At 37.0% G+C, this 18,377-nt stretch overlaps 1 protein-coding gene across 2 annotated transcripts; it reads left to right on the forward strand.

Moving 5' to 3' along the window:
• Positions 1-1,471: 1,471 nt before the first annotated feature.
• On the forward strand, positions 1,472-18,353 carry myzap (myocardial zonula adherens protein). 2 transcript variants are annotated; one of them, XM_051901632.1, is made up of 15 exons: positions 1,472-1,553; positions 4,677-5,052; positions 5,854-5,928; positions 9,592-9,687; positions 11,177-11,335; positions 11,483-11,575; positions 12,827-12,940; positions 13,197-13,349; positions 14,394-14,519; positions 14,907-15,035; positions 15,117-15,211; positions 16,323-16,428; positions 16,562-16,645; positions 16,945-17,051; positions 17,141-18,353. In XM_051901632.1, exons 2-15 carry the CDS (start codon positions 4,984-4,986, stop codon positions 17,487-17,489), a joined length of 1,755 nt encoding a protein of 584 aa, XP_051757592.1. In that variant the 5' UTR covers positions 1,472-1,553; positions 4,677-4,983; the 3' UTR covers positions 17,490-18,353. The 2 variants fall into 2 exon arrangements, with proteins under 2 accessions (XP_051757592.1, XP_051757593.1); XM_051901633.1 differs by having other exon boundaries at positions 16,990-17,051.
• The last annotated feature ends 24 nt before the right edge of the window (positions 18,354-18,377 follow it).

Here is an 18,377-nt window from a genome sequence, read left to right on the forward strand (position 1 = left end):
GGTGTAATGTGTTGTTCTTTAAAAACAGTCAATACTTCCTTTGAATAATTGATGTAGTTACATTCAATTTTATGCAGGTATTGTGTGCTTTAGTACCTACATGAGCACTGTTTACGAGCCTGTTGACAGTAAAGCATTCAGTGGTCTAAATCTTAAACATGCCTGACAAATTATTGCTATATCAAAATAAAACATAAATAGTAAATTAAATAATTTGTAATCAGTAATTTGTTTATATTGTGTTGATTTTTCACCCTGGACTTAGACTGACACCTAGTATTCGAGCATATACTATACAACGAGCAGTATTGCGGAAAAAAAAAATCAGGTTGTCGGGGGATTGATTTAGTTTTTATTCACGTTTCTAAATTAATACCGTGATTCCTTTTATTTTTAATCAATTCAAGATCGGTCAGCATTAAAGATACAACATTACAGTTATCACACTAAATCCAGCCTACTGTAAAAGTCACCATGAAATCAAAATGAACAATTCTTATTTTTTTTAAGGAATATTGCAGTATTTATTTTTACATCACAATAGGGAAGAAAAAAACTATCACAAAGTCTGTTTCATGCTGACTTTAAAAGGGGTTGTCACAAGAAACAGCTGGGTCAAGAAAAACAAAACGTCCTTGTCCAATAAGAAATAGAGACATCTTGAATATCCATGAAGCCAGGAACAATTTGTCAGCAAAGCATCATAGCAGTAACTGATATTTACATCTGGACTAAACAGAGTGTCCCACCCACCCACATGGCGCATTTAGGCCACGCCCACACCGGGGGGGGGGGGGGACACACAATCCAACCATCTCCATTGACTTTGTATTGCGTGAGGCTGCCTCCTTGTCATTTCTAACTTATAACAAAAAACAGAACAATGTCTAAACACTGATATGTGACAAGGTGTACAGCAAACAAGCTAAAAAGAAACAGAACTAAGTTTTTATAAGCTATCGAACCGTAAAAGCCAGCCTTTAAGGAGACAAAAGTGGATACAAGCCATAAGAAGTGAAGCATCAGCAGGAAGAATGGGTACATTTTGGGATCCTGACACTCAGTATGCCTACGTGTGCAGTAAACATTTTGTCACTGTTGAGTCAAATATCCAAATGTCAGTTGTATATATTATATTTCCTGTCGCTGATTACGTTCCCCTCCAGTGGGCGTAGTTCCAGTTAGACATTGTTCTGTTTTTTTTCATAAGTCGGAAATGACAAGGAGGCAGCCTCACGCAATACAAGTCAATGTAGACGGTTGGATTGTTTTCCCCCACGGTGGGCGTGGTTTTCAGATTATGACGCGTTGCACGCTGTCTCTATGTAAGGTAGGCCTGTGTGATTTATTGGAACGCCAATCATTCAGAAACAGCCGTTAAAACAAAAGAATCAAGTTTCAATTATAATAGTAGGATGGCATCAGTACCTGAAAACAATTGGGGAAGTCGAGTCCAAAATCGTCAGTAGGTGTGTTCGACTTGAAGGTGCGCTGAGCTTCGCTTCGAGTCGAACACGCATAGCTTTCGGAGTCGATTCCTCAATTGTTTTCAGGTACTAATACCATTGAAGAAATTCACTCACACACTGTCCGAAATAATGAATTCATTTTGTGAGCGAAAGTGTCTGATAATAGGGCGGTGATAAATAGTATTATTCGGCTGGTCAGGCCCCCACGACGCATTCAGTGTGGCCCAACTTTGTTAAATAACCCAGCGTTTATCTCCTAATACGACTGGAGTCATTTAATGTGAGTGAAGATGATTTTAAGCTTATGTCTAACACACAAACACGTTCAGGCGTGAGAACAGCATAATCCATCCTCCTACATATTAGGCACACAACTCACCTCTTCTGAGAAAAATGTTTAATTTGTAGTAAGGAAGTGTCTTATCTATATTTGTATATAGCACCTAATTTCCTAGAAGTTAAAGCACTTGCCATAGGAGCGTCTGCAAAATGCCTTAAAGGGATAGTTCACCCAAAAATGAAAATTGTGTCATTATTTACTCACCCTCAAGTAGTTCCAAACGTGTATTAATTTCTTTGTTCTGCTGAACACAAAGGAAGATATTTGGAAGAATGTCAGTAACCAAACAGATCTCGCCCACCATTTACTACCATAGTAGGAAAAATAAATACTCACATTGTCCGCAATAATGAATTTATTTTGTGAGCGAAAGTGTCTGATAATAGGGCGGTGATAAATGGCATTATTCTGCTTGTCATGTCAGCAGTTCATTCGGTCATGTCATGTCACCCAGCGTTTGTTTTCTAATATGACTGGAGTCATTTCATGTTTTCATTTCATTTCATGATTTTAAACTTAACAACAGCAAATAAACAATTTCAGGGATCCAAACCATAAAATATTATTTTGAAGAAAGACAAATATGGGCCTGCCGCCTGTAGCCGTACACAGAAATTGTTGGCGTGAGAACAGCATAATCAATCCTCCTACATATTAGGTGCACGACTCACCTCTTCTGAGAAAAATGTTTAATTTGTAGTAAGAACATAAAAAGATTCAACAGGTGAGACATAAACGGAACAAATTTCATAGGCATTTGACAAACAGAAACGGAAAAATTAGTCCCTGAACAGACCGGGGGTCAATATCAAAAGTAGAAGTAGCAGTCCGTATCTGGTGTGGCCACCAGCTGCTTTAAGTCCTAACTGGGTTTTTTTTTTTTCTTTCTTTCACAATCAGTAGAAAGGTCTTTTTAATGTCCTAAGTTATTGGAACTGTGACATTAATTAAACTGTTAGTGTCTTAAGGACTGTTCCACAGGTGCATATGCAATAATTGTTTATGGTTCATTGAACAAAAATAAAAAACATTGTTTAAACACTTTCCAATAAAGATCTGTAATATGTAAAGCTTACAAAATTATCTTTAAAATACAGTGTATCCTGAAAAGGGGATGTTTTTTTTTGTTGTTGTTTTTTTGCTTAGTTTATATATATGTTCATTCATTCATTCATTCAGTGGTCGAGTTATAAAAACAACAGCAGAAAAATGTAGGCAGAGTTCACTCGCAGAAACAGCGATGAACACAATGCTGAATGGTTGTATAATAATACCTTTTCAGTGCCTTATTGAGCATTAGGACTGAATGGGACTAGCAAACCTTCTCCAGTAGGATACCACTCCAACAGGGATCCTATTTTCCATCATGAAAGGCATGAAACATAATCCCTCTGACCTTTCACATGCAGCTTGATCTGATCGTCTTGCTCGTGGATTTCTAGATAGTCAAGACCTTTGTCATATTCAAAAGATTGATTGTCACTAAAATGACCCAATTATCCCTGTGATGAAGATTAAACTGAGTCAAGGTCTGAAAAAAGCCATTAAACGTGAGATTTACAGCCTGTATGTGTTTTCCAAGGGGTGAATCTCACAAATATGGAGGGTTAATGATTACATTGGATCATGTTGTAGACTATCTGCTTCCTAAATTAATGATTGACCTACAACTTGCGCACTTTGAAATATGTTAAGCAAACAAAATCACATAGACTAAAGATTTCATCAAGCAAAGTTCAAGGCGTCTGCAGTGCAGTTTGTTAGTCTGTGCCATCAATTGGTGTCTGGACAAAATTAGAAAAGAATTTTAACAAATTAAAAGATTAGTTCACCCAAAAATGAATGCCTACTTCCTTACTATACAGTTGGTGTAAAACACTATGTGAGAAGAGTAGTTTTTATAGTATTTATAAAACAGTAGGTGAAAAGTACTATTTACGGCGGGATTCTGAAGTGAACGTTTAATGAACACTTTGCAATCCCATGCCAAAGGAGAGAAGTTGTAAATGGCAATGAAGCGACGCAACTGTTGCTGGTAGGTCACGTGACAACATGGTCAATGTAGTAGTCTGAATTTCTGTCATACCCATATTTATACTATATCGAATGTAGTACCTACTAGACTCATCATTTACTCACCCTCATGTAATTGCAAACCTGTATGACTTTTTTTTCTCCTGCAAAAAACAAGAGTAGATATTTTGAAGAATGTTGGAAACCAAACACTTTTAGGTGACCAATGACTTCAACTGTAGCTACTGTTGGTTCAGTGGCTAATGGGGATCTTAATAAACAAAACAAAACAAAACAAAACTGTATGGAGAAAAAAAAAAATTCTCAAAAATGTTCCACAGAGAAAGAAAGTCAAACAGGTTTGGAATGACATGAGGATAGTAAATTATGACAGAATTTTCTTTTTTGTGTTACCTGTTACTTTAAAAATGTTAGTTGTGACTTCATGAATCACAATAATAACACATTATTTCAATTATACAATGATTTTTTTTTTCATTTTGTTCCCACTTCTCATTGTTATGATCCAATTATTAAATTAAATTCTATTTAAATCCACCACTATTATTCTAAGCATATTAACACAAGACACACTACAATCAAAAGCAGTGTAACCCACCTAGGGTGTGACACCTTATCGTGTAGAAATGAAGAGGGCTCCACCCCAGTACTATTAACCCCACCCTATGAAAGCAGCTGGCTACAGGTACATGGTAGCTGGAGAACACATACAGGTGAAATGTGACTCGACGGGTCTGATGGGAAACAAGGCTTACGTAGCTAGCTCAGATACTGAAAGACTGACAGCTCTCTCTCTCTCTCTCTCTCTCTCTCTCTCACTCTCTCTCTCTCAGTCAGGAGGAGTCTATATGGGACGCTGTCACTCTGGAGTTGTCTGCACACTGGAGGACTGTGTTTCTACTGACCTCTGCACATTGGAATACTGAGCCTCTTTTTTCCCCCCTGATTCTCTCTCTCTCTGTTCTCATCCGGGGGAAGGAATTCTGGCAAAGCTGTTGAAGGGAACTTTTTCCATTCTTCCTCTCTTTCACACACACACACACACCACGTTTATCCTCTTTTGGTGTGTCGCCTGCAGTGGTGGGCGCAGACGTTGCTAGTGTTTGTGTGGATGTGTGAATTGGACAGTGAAAAGGAGATATGCTGCAAAATGGCATGGCCGGTGCCATTAGCACCACAACCACTACAGAGATACCAGACCTCAATGAGGTAGGAAACTGAATAGTACATACAGCTCACTTATGTTTTCTTGCTCTTATGAACTTTGTTTCCTTGTGAATGTTCGACTATAACTGATTCTCAAAGAGGTGTTTATGTTTGTCTGTGTTTTGTTCATTCTCAGTCCTCTGTGTCCCTCACTCTTCCTCTCTCATGCTCTGGACTGTGCCCTAAAGGCTCGTCCATATCCAGGCTAATCGTTCGCTGTTGACGTGTGTGAGGCAGCGTTGTGTTGTTCAGAGAGGGGCCTGTAATAAGAGCCACTGTCCTGGGAGGCAGGGCCCTGTCATGTTTATTTTATCAGGGCCTGGCGCTCAGCCGCTGTTGCTGTGGTCAGCTGCCATTCAGAGACATTCTTACAGCTAATCAACTGACACCCTCTCAGATGGTGCTAACCACCGGAGAGGGCATCAAACCGCTGAGAACCACATTTTTGACTGTAGTAATTATTGATTTGAATCGAATAGATGGCCACATCTGAAGTGGTTAACCACTGAAGCATTTATAAGGACAGTTAGATTTTATTACAGTATTGTTATTCTATTAATCTTAGCAGCCTGTTTTTTTTTCTTTTTCATGCGTGACATTTCTCGTATCAGATAAGTGTTATCTTTGACTTGAAGTTTTTGTTTTGGTTTCAGTGAAATTGCTGTGTTTAATCTTGAGATAACAATCATCAGATTGGCTGCATAATTAAACCCAGATTGTGACTAATCATTGTTTGTATGTCTCTCCTTTTTTTGCATCCTGCTGTGTGTGTATGTCTGTATATCTGTGACGAATGTCCACCAGAGGAGAATCAGACGTCTCAGATTAACCCTCCGGCCTGAGGACAGTGCTAAAACTCAGAATGAAACTGCCAACTCTGTAAGTATCATTTTAGCATCTTTCAGTAAACTTCTTGCAGCCAGACAGATTGGCGCTAGCTGTCTCTTTGCATCATAATAAAACACTTCCTCTTTTCATTGACTTTGACATCTTCAGTCTGTTTGGATAGCCCCACAAATGGCATGATGGCCTGATAACAGGATAAGCTCAACAAGATAACATAAATGACTGATTTTTTCAGATTATGACACATCATTTGGAGATACTCTAGATATAGGGTTTATAACTCGGGGGCCTATGGTCCCATAGTGGTCCCTGAAGGCACTCCAGGGGATCAGTGGAAAAGTTGTATAAAACGTTTTCTTCCATTTGCATGATATTCTTACTAATTTTAAAATATTTAATATTTTTTTAAAAATATTTTATTTTGTGTTTTTCACATTATATACGAAGTAAGGAATACAAACAAAGCAACTACAGCTATAGACATGTACTATGAAAAATTAATATACACTACCTTTCAAAAGTTTGTGGTTAGTATGGTTTTTTTTTTTTTTTTTTAAGAAATTAATACTTTTATTCATCAAGGATACATTAAATTGATCAAAAGTGATCGTAAAGACTTTTAAATTGTTACAAAAGATTTATATTTCAAATAAATTATATTCTTTTGAACTTTCTATTTATCAAAGAAGCCTAAAAAATGTATCATGCTTTCAACATTGATAATAACAAGAAATGTTTTTTTTTTCGAGCAGCAAATCAGCACATTTTTATGATTTCTGAAGGATCATGTGACACTGAAGACTGGAGTAATGATGCTGAAAATTCAGCTTTGCCATCACAGCGATGAATTACATTTTAAAATATATTAAAATTTTAAAAAAGTAATATTTCACAATATTACTGTTTTTACAGTATTTTGATCAAATGCAGCCCTGGTAAGCATAAAACTTCAAAACAAAAATACATATAAGATATATTGGTTAAATATAGAAGAAGATGGTTGACAAAAGGGGACAGAAAGTGAATAGAAAACAATTATGGTGTAAAGGATTTACCTTTAGCCTTACTTTTTAAGGATGTGACAGATGGAATTTCAGAAAGGGGAAATTTTCAACATTGTTTAGTCTATGAATGTTGGATCAGTGTTTCAGAGAGATAAATCAGAGACCGTGTCTTTTCTCTGGGCCCGTCACTTCCTTTGTGTGTCACAGGTCCATACCATCTTTTCAGTAGCATGCTACGTATTTATACTGATAAAAACACATGGAGATATGCACACAAACATGAGAATCCACAAACAATTTGCCACTTACTCCCATTCTTGGAACTACATGCAAAGATTTCATAAATAAACGTCACTTTGCTTACCAAGATAATGTGTTTAGAAACAAGTTAGGCTTATAAATGTCCTTGAGCTGCCCCCAAAGTTCAGAGTCACATGAAACAAAGCTTATGAAATTGAAACACATATTTACCAAGGGAGGTGAAGTTAATTTTGAGCTTGTTTACAGATACAAGTTAGTCTGTGTGACAAATTAAAATGTGTATTTGACAGTACCTGCTGTAAGCCTTCTACGGACAGTGGTGTACTGAGGAAGAAGTCAAGAGAGGTGTGTCTGCATGTACATGAGAGTTTTTATCTGTACCTTGGCCTGGAACTTGCACCCTGCAGCTCTTAGTCCTTGAAGTTCAACTGATATCCGCCCTGTTTGGTCTCTGATAGGAGCTGCTTTGGGAACATCAGGCACTTTCGTTAGCCAGATACTCATGAGAAATAGAAATCCAGGAGCTCAGCCAACCCAAACCTGTTGATGGCCTTATCAGTGTCTGTCTCATGGGAAGGGCCAGCTGTGGCCTTTGTGTTGTGTGCAGCATCAATACACAAAACCCAGGCCTGCCTGATGGGTTGCCAATGGCTAGTTTGGGAATTTGGCGATTGCGAATTTCAAGTGAGGGCAAAAGATTTCCCCACACAGATTTGTGTTCAAGTTGGTCACGCCGGCCAACAGAAAGCTACTTTTTTCATTGTCAACATATTGGAGAATATTAAACTTTTATTTAGCCTTTATGTTCATATTAACCAGTTATAGGTATCTAGTATCTGGGAAACGTCAGGTTTTACATCCGGATTTTGCTTTGACTTTCAATATAAAGCCTTTTTAAATGTAATCCTTTACAACATAATTGGTGACATAACTGTACAAAAGTGAAACAAGGTCAAAGAAAGACTAAATGAGGAGAGGGAAGAGGACAGTAGGAATCGGGATAGTTAAGTGTGAAGACTAGAGGACATTAAGTGAGATATTCTATTACTGCCATAACAAAGACCCATGACAAAAATCCACTGCAAAATTAAGATGGGTGTGTGTGGTAATCCTATCCTCCTTTTTATACCAGTTTACCTGAGGCCTGGATTGCCCGAGTTACAGCTGTTGGATTACAGGAAGGCTTGAAATTTAGACTGATCCAGGACCAGTATTACTCATAAAAACAATCAGCTAAACAACAAACAATGACAACATAACTGGTCAGCAAAGCCGGGTGGGCAGCTGTACACCAACACCGCCCACTGCATGCAAACAGATATAGTGTAAAACACAGAGGCTAGACTTGAGTTTACACCCTCCTGATAAAATTTCCTGATAAACATCCAAGATGTTTCAAAAATAAATTATGGTTTTTGAGGAAAACATTCCAGGATTTTTCTCCGTATAGTGGACTTACCAACGGGTTGAAGGTCCGAATTGCAGTTTCAGTGCAGCTTCAAAGGGCTCTACACGATCCCAGCTGAGAAATAAGGGTCTTATCTAGCAAAACAATTTGTCATATTCTTAAAAAAAAAAAAAAAATTATATAGTTTTTAACCACAAATGCTTGTCTTGCACTAGCTCTGTGATGCGACATGCATTGCGTAATCATGTTGGAAAGGTCACTCGTGACGTAGGCGGAATTTACTCTCATGGGCTTGTGTTTTTGTGGATTATCTGTCAAGTTCTATGAAGTCCCATGCAGAAAGCCATGAACAACACTGGCATCATTGTTTTATCTTATCTCCATGCACTCCCACACATCTCTCCCCTTCAGTCAGAATCAGAAGGAAAACATTAATCCTGCATTCTCAACATCTGATCCTTTTTGCTAATGAAGATTTGTTGTCATGTTCGCCCTTAAAATTGAAACAGAATTCATTCTCTGTCAGTGAGGAGACTGAAGCTCTGCGCTTTGCTTTGGAGAGGTGCTCTGAGGAGGTGTGGTCATTACATGAATGAGATTACAGTTCTAAGAAACTATGTCCTGAGAAAAGCAAGGGAAACACCACACCCTGAGTGTGATTTCAGCTGGAATTCATTAATGTTGTTTCATTTCAGTACAATGTGAAAACAGCACCATGTAAACTATTGAAAATGGTTTCTTATAAACGGGAAGACAGAGCCTTTTTAGAATTGTTGCACAAAAACCTGTGATGTCTGATAAGGCCTTCTCCTCAACACCCAGACAGCAACATAGTGTGGCCCAGATCCGGCCCACATCTGGTACATGTGGATTACACACGGACCAGATGTGGGTCGGATCTGGGCAGACACTATGTTGCTGTCTGCGTGTGAACACAATATTGGTTTGTTAAAATAACAACCCAAGCATCAATATGTCTAAAACATTTGATAAAACATAAAGATAGCATGTGTTACATCGCAGGGGGAGAAACTGGTCAGTGGTTCCTGGAAAAAGAAAAATGGGCTCATGCAGAGAGAAAGACCACCTGGGAGAGAATCACCTCAACAAGAAGACAAGGTAAAACAGCTTTAGGGAACACAAACAAACCCAAATGTCTATTAACCACACTTGTGTAAAGACTAATCATATGATTCTTGTAGTATTTTAATCTATGATCATCATAAGTTGTTCAAACGCTTGGGTCAGTAATATTTTTGGCCTATTTTTATTCAACAAGGACACATTCAGTTGATCAAAAGTGACAGTAAAGGAATTTATAATGTCACAAAAGATTTCTATTAAAAAAAAAAAATGTTTTTTTGAACTTTCTATTCATAAAAGAATCCTGAAAAAAAAAAAAAAAAAGAATCACGTTTTCTATAAAAAAATATTAAAAGCACAACTGTTTATTAGAATGATTTCTGAAGGATCATGTGACACTGAAGACTGGCGTAATGATGCTGAAAATTTAGCTTTGTCATTACAGGAATAAATTACATTTGAAAATATATTAGAAAACAGACATTTTAATAGTGATATTTCACAATATTTCTGTTTTTACTGTATTTTTGTTCAAATAAATGCAGCCTTAGTGAGCATAATAATTGTCTTTTGAAAACAGTATAGACAGTATTTTCTGCTGGATTCATTATATAACTCTGTGCTTTTCAAACATAATAGGCTACATATATTTTCTATATATGTTTGAATGTCTTTGTACCACCTGGTAATATAATCTGAGTAATTTAATCTATGATAGTGATGGAGTTCAAAACACAGCTGCTAGTTTCCCAGAAGATATTTGAGTTTGGTGCTTTATTGTTTGCGAAGCAAGCATGAGTATCTGTACAGTATGGCTTCAGGGCTTTCTTTGCACAGTAAAATGCTTGTTCACTTATTAAACATATCACAAAAGGAGCTTTCTTAAGGCATGCAAAACATGAAATATGACTCCTTTAGACACTATATCTTAGAGACATTAAAGACCCAGTCTGAAAAGTTCCCAGAACCCAGAATCCTGCAGCAGAATCAGAATGAATTGCAAGGTCATTGATTGCTAGCACTTTGCCCTTGAGCGAAAGCTTCTCACTTGTAGTTTGCCCAGGGTTTTGCTGTTATGCATTTTCCTTTCCCTTGTCACTGTCATGAAAGAAATATTTTCTCTATGTACTTTCACTGGATAATGTTAACACAACAGCATTCCAAGTTTCATGTTTCTTTTCATATTACTGGTGAAACTGCAGATAAAAAAAAAGGACTTGGGTTTTTAATTCTTTCGGACTGGCATGCAGAAATACGACACCCTCATCTAGGACTATTCTGACTGTCTGCATCCCATCCTCTTATTGTGAACACTCAGCAGCAATGCTTAAATATCACAAATATATACCCATAACAGCCAAAATCTCGCTCTTATTTGTCAAGCAGGATGCTCCAGTAGGCATACATACACTCAGATACACAGCGATGACATTGGTCTTCACGCCTTTAAACACAACAGAGACACTCTCTCCTTTTAAACACATCCACAAGCTGAAATCTGACCCCTGTGGTCCTGTTCCCCCAGCACCTTGTGACCAATGGCATCGGTAGTGAACAGCTCGCTCAGCACGGGCCCAGAGTTTATGGCGTGGTGCACAGCACAGGCTCCAACCACCAACAGGAAGTGATAGCACGAGAGTGGTCTGTCAGTCACCTGAGGGATGAGATGAGGTACATCAGAGAGGTAAGTGCAGAGACTTTTCTTTTTTTTTGGTACCTAGCTGACTGTAAGGTTAACTAGTTATTAGCAGATACTTGATACTCTTGAGGAATGTACAGCCAAGCAGATAATGTATTTATTCTACTCAAAATCATCCTTCTGTTCTCAAAGGTACGTGACTCTTTGGAAAAAGTCAGAGAGCGGATGTATGGCCAGTTTGGAGGGATGCAACAATCAGTGCAAAAATTATCTCAGGAATTAAAGGTGAGCAAATTGCAACATGACAAGGGATTAAGGAAGGGATTATAATGTACCAGTAAAATAAACCTGTTTAGGGTGATACAATCTCCCTGATCGCCCTGTAATAAAGCAATAGTGACAGGCTGACTGCACATTATTGTACAGCTACTCAACAAATAAATATGTGTGGACATTACATATTTGAGTTGAAATTATTTTATAATTAGAAAAGTAATAAATATTATGTAATAATAATTAAAAATTATTTTATAATTCAAAATAAAACAGTCCATTTCAATGTACAAAACATTATTTTTTTACTACAATCGGTAAAGGCTGGAATAAATTAGATGACTTTTGTGCAGATTTTTGCCCCGATTTGCAGCCTGGACGAGTCAATACTAGTTGCCGAAAGTCAGAGCCAGTCTGCAGATTTTGGGTTGTCAGAGTTGACAGATTTCACAGAAAACTGCATAGTGACATTCGGCACAGACTTTTTTTTTTTTTTTTTTTAGCTTCGCACTTTGATTCCATCAAAACAAAACATGTTTGATGTTTTGAGCCAATTTAGAACACATTGTTTCAATTTGTCATGTGTTTCCTTGCAACGAGGTTCACATAGTTGTTAAGACTTAGATTTGTTACCTGAATTGAAACTAATGAATTAATGAATAAAATAAACTTAAAATCTTTAAGTTGAGTTTACTCTAATGATTGACTAAACCAACACTAAAATATAAGTGAATTTAACTCAATGTATATGAGTTTACAGTACTCAAACTTATTAGTTTTAAAACTTAAATGGTTTCAGCAATCAGTTTCCTCAAATGGTTTGAGTTATCGTAACTTATCGGGTTTTACAGTGCATGAGTTTGTTTTCAGAACGACTTAAAGTCTTGTAGTGTGTGACCCTCAATCATGTATTATGTACAATTATTCTTTGTAACCATCTACAAAGTCAGCAAGTGCATGATGACTAGTGTCATAAAATCGATTTCAAAAGTCATGTATTCCAGCCTTAAGCTAGACCGAAAATGGCGGTAGTTGCATTTGTATTAATTGAAAGAGATCAAGTCGTGATATGAGAGACCTAGGGCCTTATTTCAGTTACCTGATGTCACGATTAACCAATCAGTATTCCAGAGAGCTGTGTAATAATACCAAAGAATATTATCTACCACAAAGCCTTACTCTGTCAGACTTGATAAAAAAAATAATAAAAAAAATGTATAGTGGTATGACAAGTTCTCAATGTGCTGACTGTGTTCGTACCAGGCGGCCAACTCTCATAAGCGTTTCCTAGAGTCAGAGGTGAGGACGAGAAGGGCAGCTATGGACAGCTTTGACCAGATGAACAGCTCCCTTATATCAGCAAACATTGATCTGCAGGTACACGATCAATGCGGTCATTGCCACTTGACAAAGGCTTGTTCTGTTCAGAGAAAGCTCTTGACGTTGTTTTTGTAGTCAAACTGCTTAAACTGGTCAATTTAACTGCTTAAACTGGTCATTTAAAAGTCACATTATACAAAAACTTTACTGCCAGCAGAAATGCATGCTTTTAGAAACTACCTTTTTATTCATCCATATGTTTGTTATAATGCTTATGAGCTGCTGCTGCTTTTGTTGATGATGGCTGTTTTAGAAATCATTGCTGGAAAGCTGTCATAACCGTGTGGGGAACAGGGATGAGATGAGATCTCTGCGCAGCTCGATGGAGAAGACAGAAGAGAAACTCAAGGAAACAGAGAGACAACTAGCAGCAGCACAGGCTGAAAACCGCTCTCTCAAACATCAGGTGCACTTGCAAGCACACACAAACAGCTATTATACAATGCTATTATTGTCGGGCAGACCCTTAATGGTATGAACATCATAATTCCATGGACTTTGCCTCTCTTTTGTTAGTGAAACGTTACATAGTAGATTTTTGAGAACACCTACTGGCTAGTATACAGACTTGAGCACAAATTACAACAGGAATATATACAACAGGAGATATGTTGACATGAGTGTGACATTCTATATTTTATCTAAAAGTCTTCAAAAGATTTTTCAGATTATCATTTTTGTAATTATTACATATACAGTTTTTAAACCTTGTATTAATTGAGAGATTTCTGTACATGGAATAATAGTACACTGTTCCACCTTTTAACTCAGTTGCACTTACATTTTTATGTATGGTCAACTTGGTTTTACAAGTCATTTCAACTTTAATTATATTAAACTGATTTAAAAATTGATTTAAATCTCGTATAACTTATAAAAAAAAAGTTGAAATTTCTTAAATTATTTTGATGAGTTGATGTAAAAACATAAGCTGCCATGACTTACTGATCATACTGTATCATTTTTTACAGTGTAGTTAATACTCCAAAATTAACGTGTCATACTACAGGACCGTTTATGTGAACCTTACTGTTAAAAGGTTATTTAAAATGGTTCAAAAACCTTAGATATAGACTTTTACATATATACAGTGGGGTTTTTGTATTATCCATTGTACTTGGATGTTTTCATTTTCTGCATGATGTATTTGATATAATTAAAAATGAATGTCAAAAAGTACAATTTTACTCAATTTTATGCAGTGTTTAGGTTCAAATTAAAAATATAGTTTTAAAAAAATAATTTGAGAGGAATGAAAAGGGTAGATGAAAAAATGTCCTTAATTGGAAACAAGAACATCAGATTTTTACATTCAGATTAATGCTAATGTCACTTTTTTACATGTTAATATCCATGCTGTTTGACAACTAAATTGTTTTTGTGTGTGTGTGTGTGTGTGTGTGTGTGTGTGTGTGTGTGTGTGTGTGTGTGTGTGTGTGTGTGTGTGTAGGTGGAGACTTCTCAGGAGGCAAAGACTCAAGCACTGAAAGAGTTGAGTGCTAAGCTACAGAGGGAATATGAGGAACAGCTGCAGGAACAGCAGAGGAAGTACAGAGATGAGATCGAGGCATTGCAGGTACAGATATAACCAAACAAACAGACACTCTCACAATGCCTTACTGTCCAGCTAGTTCAGCAAGAACTGCACTGCATGATAATGCGAAAAATGCGTTAGTTTATATGTGTGACTTTTTAAAGACTTATCTACAGACTACGTAAAAAGGCTACTTTTGTATTATACTTCACTAGCAGTGCATGAGGATTCCAATCTCATAACAGGAAACATCTGTAGTTATTCACCAGGGAGGAGAGAAAAATGTCCATTTGTTTTTTCTAAGTAAGGGTGCCACCTAGTGTTGATAGTGAAGATTTCAGTGTGGATGATGGTAACTGACTGATGGACAGAGGCAAATAAGTAACTGTCGTTTCGAGAGTGTAAAATATATGACCTGTATGTCCACAGGCACAGCTTGATGACTACATGAGGAGACTTGAGGAGGCAGAGAGGAATGCTCAGATAGCTGAGGCAAAGATCGCTGAAAGGGACCAAAGAATTACAGAGGTGGAAAGGCTACTAAACTGTATGGCTCAGGTAAATAATATCAGTTAGCTCAGTCTTTGCCTGTTACCCCTGAAGGAAACTATTTATACAACACTTCTCTCTTTATAACAGGAGAAGGGTGACCTAACAAAAAAACTTGTTGAATGTGAACAACGTTTGCGTGGTTTGGACCAAACTGACCATGCAGACAAAGCTGTGGCCAAACAGTAAGACATCTAATGTATACCTATAATGAGTTTGTAGCTGAGTAGAGTGGTGATGTCATGTTTTCTTAATTCAGGATGGTTTCAGTAGACAGCCTAAGATCTGTAATAACCAGATACCATTACCATAATGATAATTATATTTCAAGTAGGCCTGGGAAAAAGAATACATTAATTTCTGAAATTAATATTTGCATTTTAATGCATTAAATAGTTAAACCAATTCATGCAGCATCTAAAGTAGCTATGCTAATGTCTTTTTCCCACATCCTTGATAACTGATAGGAGTATTGACAGAGACCGAAACACCACCAAACACACTTTATAAAAGGCACAGCTAAATATGGCATTTGTTATAATGGGTTTATGTGACTTGTTTAAGATTCACTTAAATTAAAAGTTGTTATAATATTTTTAATGTTCTGTATTTTTTAATAAACAATAAATAAGGTCTGGCCTTCAATTATACTGTTATTAAAGGGTTAGTTCACCCAAAAATGAAATTTCTGTCATTAATTACTCACCCTCATGTTTTCCCAAACCCGTAAGACCTTCGTTCATCTTCAGAACACAAATTAAGATATTTTTGATGAAATCCAAGGGTATCTGAGCCACACATAGGCAGCAACGACATTGCACCTTTTGAGGTCCAGAAAGGTACTAAAGACATCGTTAAAACCATCAGCGTTAAAGGTTTGGGACGACATAAGGGTGAGTAATTAATGACAGAAATGTCATTTTTGGGTGAACTAACCCTTTAAGTTATTATGTGGCTATAGTTACTTAATTTATGCTCAGAAATCGAAATTAATCAGTATCAGTATTGGTATCTGCGATAATCGCCTTCATCCATAGTACTTAGTTAAATTATGATATTAAAAAAATATTTAAAATATCATTTAAAATCTTTATGTTGGGGATTCAGTGTGAAAATTTATTGATTACAAATTTTTGTTATTTTTATGTTAGTTATGTTAACTAATTAGTCTAAAATTGTCTTAATATTGCCCTCTCAGAGAAAAAAAAATGCTACCAGTAATTCTAATGGTATAATTTTATTTCAATATTTTATTGCATATATTGTATCTCTCATAAGCCGTGTGTTCCCTGTCAGGGCCGAGCAGCTGAAAGGGGAAGCAGCAGAACTGCGAGAGAGAATAAAGCACCTCAACGACATGGTGTTCTCTCAACAGAGGAAGGTCAAGGCCATGATAGAGGAGGTGAGGATTTACACAGACTGTTTCTCCTGTTAATAAAGAGTGATCCATGTACACAAAATGAACCAAAACCAAACATCATGACACCATTATTGTTTTAATTATAAAACAAACAAACAAACCAACAATTCTGCAGGTTGAAACCTTGAGAGAAAAAGTTGCACAGAAGGATATGTTCATCGCTGAGCTGCTGGACAGGATTGCCATTGTGGAGTGTGAGGTAAAAACCAACGTTTTCCAAGCAGCAAATTGTGATTTTTGCCTTTCCCTTGTCTTTACCAATCTATAAACCGCAGATTGGTTGGAATAAGCATGCTGAATGTGATTATTCCAGAATCCATTGCTCTTCTGTCAGCTGGACTCTTTGAGTCTCTTTGGTTGTCATTCAAATTTCTCAGACATCTCATTTGAATCAGTCTTTTTCCAGTGTCATCTTTATATATCTGTGAAATCAATTCTCTACTTAATTTCCTATTGCCTCTGGTCTGACTCTGTCCTGTGCTTTGCTTCTTTTCCTAGAATAATGAGTTAGAAGACAAGTTGAAGTATTTTATGTCTGTACAGAGAGCATCTGAGACTAAAGTAGCCACCAGGGATGTTGGAGTTGGCTGTGACCTGCCTGTTAGGTAATGAGTGCAAGTTCACCTTGCCATAAGAAATTTAAAACTGCTTTCGAAGCCACGTCTTTACACACATGTTCTCCCTGTTTTCATAGATCCGAGGAGCTGCTGTATGTCGCTCCTGTCCAACCCAGCCCTGTCTCATCAACCCTGAGATCCTCTAGCAGACTGAGCAATAGTCTACTTAAATACACTCCTGGCCAGTACACCACAATGCTGCGGTCCAATGTAGTACATACACAAGAAACTACAACCAGTACCACTCAAACTGCAACTCTATCTTCAAGTTATGTTCACACAAGCGATGAAGATGGCACGTCTGAATCTCCAACAGCCCCAGAACTGTCCTCTGCCACCAGTCCTAGAGCGAGAACCAGCCCGTCACAGATCTACACTCCTTTTATGAGGCTGATGGAGATGAGCTCCAAGATGAGCATTGATTGAGTGAAGTTCTACTGAAATGGAAGCTGATGGAACATGAAGTATTTTTGTTTTGTTACTGCTCATGTAACATTACAGTATATGTAAATAACCGAAAGATCTGTGAATAACTTATTTTAATGATGCACACTATTTTGCTTTGTTTACCAAAAATCTGGTGATTTTATGTGATAGCCCTCTATATTTTACAGTTATCTATTTATATTTCCATTTTTCTGAGCCCTTTTTTGCTTGGATTATTTTCTAAAGTGTATTACCCGGATATTATTTTGTTATATATAAAAACTCAATAATAGGCTCTATGTATGAGGGATTTTTTCAGCAAAAAAAAAATTAGGGTATCAGCTGTGCTCAAAGCTCAGTACTTGAGTTCTAATAGATGTTTTTTCACTTCAGTGTGTATTAACATGTTTAATGGATCCATTTATTTGTACAAAGAGAGTTGTTGACATCAATGACCTCATACTCTTGCACTTTCCACCTGGAGCTGCTTGATGCACAGACTCCAGCTTATTCACCTTTTACAGCTCAACTAAACTTATTCAGAATGCCAGTTTTAAAAAATGTGTTGATTATAGATCCCCATTGTTCTAGACATTACCCAGACACAGAGTGAAGATTGCTGAGAGGAAACAGGGCTCTCTGGAGCGTTAATGTGTTAATGCACTTATAAAGACTCGCTTCAGTTGCCAAAATCACATCACGATTTATGATGTGTGCAAATGAAGTTTTATAATGTACATTTGAGTCTTTACCTGTCATACAAAACTCTAAAATATATTTGGTATTAAATATTTTTCACTGACTGACCACTATATTTACACAGAACTGGGTATATTGTTCAATAAATAAAATGTCTAAACCTCCCTCTCACTGGACTTTTTTTAAACT

Source organism: Ctenopharyngodon idella, chromosome 7, assembly GCF_019924925.1.
Source record: "Ctenopharyngodon idella isolate HZGC_01 chromosome 7, HZGC01, whole genome shotgun sequence".
NCBI classification, from domain to species: Eukaryota; Metazoa; Chordata; class Actinopteri; order Cypriniformes; family Xenocyprididae; genus Ctenopharyngodon; species Ctenopharyngodon idella.